The following is a 5,030-nucleotide window of genomic DNA, read 5'->3' as shown; positions in this document are numbered from 1 at the left end:
AAAAAAAAAAAACCTCTACCCACTCTCCAAAGGCTTAAATAGCCCTTGTTCCCTGAATTAAATTAGCTGCTCAATGAAGCCTGCCTCCTGAGAAGCCTGTTTCTCGCTAAGCTCACCCGTTGCCTGAGGTCTCCGTACCCATTCTGCCAATCAAAGGCAGGGGAGTGGAGTGGGAACCTTAACACACCAGCCAAGAGAACGTCCCACGGTCTTGCTTACAGGCTAATCTGATGTAGTAATTTTCTCAATTGAGGTTGCCCCGGAGTAGTGGTAGGGCTTCCTTGAGGCGAGATAGTAAGAGCCCTCGCTGACCTCTCCCCACAGTCCCTTCGCTGGACCTGGGGAAGAAGCTGAGCGTGCCTCAGGACCTAATGATAGAGGAGCTGTCTCTCCGAAACAACCGCGGATCCCTCCTCTTTCAGAAGAGGCAGCGCCGGGTGCAGAAATTTACCTTCGAGCTATCAGAAAGTTTGCAGGCCGTGAGTAAGCCATTTGGGGAAACGAAGCCAAGAGGGAGCCAGAGAGGACCGCTGTGGATGGTGGGTGGTAGGTGGCAGGGGAGTGGGGTGTCCCTTTTGTGCACCCGTTAGATTATACACTGGGCTGTTGACCTCGGGTCAGATGCACTTCAGACTTCAGTTTGGTCTTAGGGAGGAAATTATAGGAGAAGGCTATAAAACAACGGTTCTCAACCTTCCTAAAGCCAAGACCCTTTAATATAGAGCTCCTCATGTTGTGGTGGCCCCCAACCATAAACTTATTTTTGTTTCTACTTCATAACTGGGATTTTGCTATTGTTATGAATCATAATGTAAATATTTTTAGAGACAGAGGTTTGCAAATGGGGCCCTGGCCTATAGGTTGAGAACCGCTGCCGTAGAAGCATTGGCCAACAGACAAAATTGAGAATGGGGTGGGGGGGTACAGCTCAGTTGGCTGAGTGCTTGCTTAGCATGCAAGAAACCCTGGGTTCCATCCTACGCAATACCCCAGACAAGTGTGGCGCTACACACTTGTAACCCTAGCGTCTGACAGGTAGAAGCCTGGGGATTAGGGTTTCAAGGTTGTCCTTGGCTATAGAACAAGTTCAAAACCAGCCTGGGCTACCTAAGTAATCCTACTTCAAAATACAACAAAATAACATTTCGTGGGTGGCAGGCAATTTTGGAAAATAGTGATAAAGATAAGAAATGGCTACCTTTGCCAGGTGCCGGAGACAGTGCTTCCTAAGGGTCCCATATGTATGAGGTGGGATGTGGTCATTCTACCATCCCGCTCAGAAGGGAACTGAGACTCAAGCAATGTCTTATTCTGACTAGAATTTACAGTAGCAGTGAGTGCTATTGCTATGTCTCCATCACAGGCACGGCCTCATCACAGTGAACCTTCAATTCATTCTTTCTACATCCCCAAGCTCCCTGCTCCTTCATTCTGTTCCCCATCCCTTAGGTGGTAATGGTCAAATCCCAGCCTTTTGCTCCTCTGAGCATCCCTACCCGTTTATCTCCCCCACAGATCCTGGCGGGTAGTGCCAGAGGAAAATTGGCTGGCAGAACAGTGCAGGCAACGGTAAGGAGGGGCCCTTTTCCCAGGGACAGCTATGGGAAAGGACCTGGCTGCTAGGGAACAGCTAGCTGGGCATCGTCCTCTGAGAGCCTGCTCCCGTGCTCAGGTTCCCAATGGCTTGGAGGAGCAGAACCACCACTCCGAGACGCACGTGTTCCAGGGGTCACCTGGGGACCCCGGGATCACCCATCTGGGAGCAGCAGGGACCGGGTCGGTCCGTAGTCCAAGCGCCCTGGCACCAGGTGAGCAGCTGTCCGGCATCCTGGGCCACTGATGGCTCTGAGTCTCAGCAAGCAGTCCAGATTGGTTACACAGCTCAGGCTAGACCCCCACTGCTGGAGACCTCCATGAGTCCTGGGATCCGGAGGCTGTCTTCTCCTCGTGTGCCATAATCCCATCTCTGCTCTCTTGATTCCTCTCCTTGTCCTTTGCCTTTCTCTTTTGGGGTGTGAGAGTGGGAGAGATGGTAGGGGGATAGAGCCTAGGCCTCGCCTGTCACCAATGCCATTCCATCCCCAGGTTATGCAGAGCCCCTAAAAGGCGTCCCACCGGAGAAGTTCAACCACACTGCCATCCCCAAAGGCTACCGGTGCCCTTGGCAGGAGTTCATCAGCTACCAAGACTACTCGAGTGGCAGCAGAAGTCACACTCCCATCCCCCGAGACTATCGCAACTTCAACAAGTAAAACCAGGCTGAGAGGAACACACAGGGTGGGGAGGCCTGGGTACTTTCTGCTTGCTAGTTCTACCCCCAGGACTTTGTAGAAGTTTAATGAGATCTTGCTAGAACAGTGACTTGCACCTGTTAGAGATTCAATAAGTATGTGCGTGCATGTGTGTGTGTGTAAAAGATGAATATTCTACTCATCCATCACATGACACTGTGTGGACCAGATTCCCGTCATTTTACAAAGGTAGAGACCATGCTCAGGGCCAATTAGTTGTCTTGGTACCTGCTGAGACCACACATGAAGATTGTGAGGCAGACACTTCCATCCTAAGATAAAGGATGGGGTCTTTGAGAATACACAGCTAGAGAGGGACTTGACTGCCTTTTAATGGTGGACTGGACAAGAGGCATTGACAGGAAGGACTGGGCAGAAATGTCTCCGTGAGAGCCTGAAGTTTTCCACCATGCCAAATTGCTGGCCCTCCTAGGTCCTCACTCACTGCCTGATCATATATTTTGCTCCTCAGTGGGCCCAGTTCTGGCAGCTGGCTTTCTTCTTGGCTGACTTGCAGGCATTTCCCACTTGTGGGTCTCAGAATAGCAGCTGAGGTACACTCCTAGCAGCGGGAGTGTGCTAAGGACACCTCTTTTGAGATGGAAGGAACACCTGAGGCGGCAGAGAAGAAATAGCTCTCTGGTGGACAAGCAGGGCCCAGCCAAGATGCTGGACTCCCAGTTCTGGCTGTGAGGCTGCTGGGTTCAAACACTGGCCAGCCTGTTCCTGCAGGGTTTAGCTGGGGTAGCGCTCCAAGTAGCACTGCCCTGGTGGGATCCCAGGTCCTAGCTAAGGTTTGCAGTTCTACCCTTTCCCACTGGTCCCTGCTGTGGGGGAACTACAGGAATACTGCTTTCTGTATTTCTTAAAAGGGCTGTAGATGCAACGGAGGGATCCAGCACTTGCCTAGCATTCATGAGGCCTCATGTTCAGTGCCCAGCACTGCTCTCTCCTCGCAAACAACTTAAAAAATCAAATACAGTATTAGCCAACTACGAATGAAGAGAGAGAGAGAGAGAGAGAGAGAGAGAGAGAGAGAGAGAGAGAGAGAGAATATGGCTGTCCCTAGGTGTGGTGGAAGAGATCTTGGAGGTATGTGGAAGACTGTAGCCAGAGGCAGGAGGACATCTAGGAGTCCATAGTGGACACACTCTGAAGTAAAGACAGGATTTGTTTGTGGGCCACTCTCCAATCCCTGTTTGTTTTGCAGTGGTTAACAAGATTGTCAGGATGCCCTGATCTTGGGAAGTTTGTTCTGGTAGCTGCTTACAAGAGAGTATGAGAAGTCGGGCGGTGGTGGTGCACGCCTTTGATCCCAGCATTTGGGAGGCAGAGGCAGGTGGATTTCTGAGTTTGAGGCCAGCCTGGTCTACAGAGTGAGTTCCAGGACAGCTGGGACTATATAGAGAAACCCTGTCTCGGAAAAAAAAAATCAAGGGAAACAAAACCAACCAAACAAACAAAGTATTTTTGAGTCTTATAGGAAAACATGAGAGAGAGAGAGAGAGAGAGAGAGAGAGAGAGAGAGAGAGAAAGAGAGAAAGAGGGAGAGAGAGTGTGTGTGAGACATTGCTGTATGTGTACAAATACTTTGTTTCATTTTGTAGCCTTTTCTCCCTCAAGTTTGTGCTTTTGAAACCCACCACAAGCATGCTTAGATTCTATTTCCCCTGAGTGGCGCTATGGCTCTGGCTGGTCCACCCCTACATCAGAGGGTACCGGATGTTTCCCTGCCTGTCAATGTCTTGCTCTCTGCTTGGAGCACGCAGGCGCCTCCTCCAGCCATCTGCTTAGAGACAGAGTTGCTGGGTGACAGTTTACACATTTTCAGGTTAAAAAAGATTCTGCTAATCTGTCCTGTGAGATAAAAAGCACCGATATGCCTACAAACCCAAACCAGCAGATGATGAGTGGGACATCATCCCTGCCGCCTCATTAAGCTCAGCATCCTCTCCTTTGGCGGTCTTGGGAGTGGTGTGTGTGTGTGTGTGTGTGTGTGTGTGTGTGTGTACTCTGTTTGTCACTTGCGTTTTGATGATTTTCCAGAAGTCCTCCTCTGTCCTCCAGGTTGTTGGTATTTTGTGGTAAGAGGGAGTGAGATGAGGTGAGAGAAATCCACCTTCCAGTGCTCTCTTCTGGCACTGACTGGTGGGAAGCTTGGAACGTTGCCTACGGCACTTCTAACTGGAAATCTCCCTTCTACTTCCACAAGGAACAGATTTGGACACGGCAGAACTAGGGATGCCACTTAATGATAGTATAGAACTTTGCTGCCTAGAAGGGGAAACTGAGGCCCCAAGAGACCCCCACATATTTAACCCTCCTTCATACAGCCCCCCTTTCCTGATTCTCTTCCAGGACCCCCGTGCCATTTGGAGGACCCCACGTGAGGGAGGCCATTTTCCACGCAGGCACCCCCTTTGTCCCGGAGTCCTTCAGTGGCTTGGAACTTCTCCGCCTCAGACCCAATTTCAACAGGGTTGCTCAGGGCTGGGTCCGGAAGCTCCCGGAGTCTGAGGAGCTGTAGCCTCAGCCTGAAGCTACAATTCCCTGGGCTCGAGGCTCAAGAAATATCATGCTTGTCTTGACTTTGCTTGCTCTTTCTTTCTTTCTTTCTTTCTTTCTTTCTTTCTTTCTTTCTTTCTTTCTTTCTTTTTTTCTTTCTTTTTTTCTTTCTTTCTTTCTTTCTTTCTTTCTTTCTTTCTTTCTTTCTTTCTTTCTTTCTTTCTTTCTTTCTTT

General features: G+C 49.9%; 1 protein-coding gene across 1 annotated transcript in view; it reads left to right on the top strand.

Annotated features, from left to right (window-relative positions):
* Positions 1-4,879, top strand: part of Myoz3 (myozenin 3) — a 16,617-nt gene extending 11,738 nt beyond the window's left edge. Inside the window, exons 3-7 of the mRNA XM_021151151.1 lie at positions 325-479; positions 1,516-1,569; positions 1,673-1,808; positions 2,086-2,248; positions 4,650-4,879. Coding sequence (XP_021006810.1) covers positions 325-479; positions 1,516-1,569; positions 1,673-1,808; positions 2,086-2,248; positions 4,650-4,818 — 677 coding nt within the window. The 3' untranslated portion in view covers positions 4,819-4,879. The remainder of the gene's footprint in view (positions 1-324; positions 480-1,515; positions 1,570-1,672; positions 1,809-2,085; positions 2,249-4,649) is intronic.
* Positions 4,880-5,030: the final 151 nt, after the last annotated feature.

This window comes from Mus caroli, chromosome 18 (assembly GCF_900094665.2).
Source record: "Mus caroli chromosome 18, CAROLI_EIJ_v1.1, whole genome shotgun sequence".
Classification (NCBI taxonomy): domain Eukaryota; kingdom Metazoa; phylum Chordata; class Mammalia; order Rodentia; family Muridae; genus Mus; species Mus caroli.
Note: the sequence above shows the minus strand (reverse complement) of the source record. Positions and strands in the feature narration are given on the sequence as shown.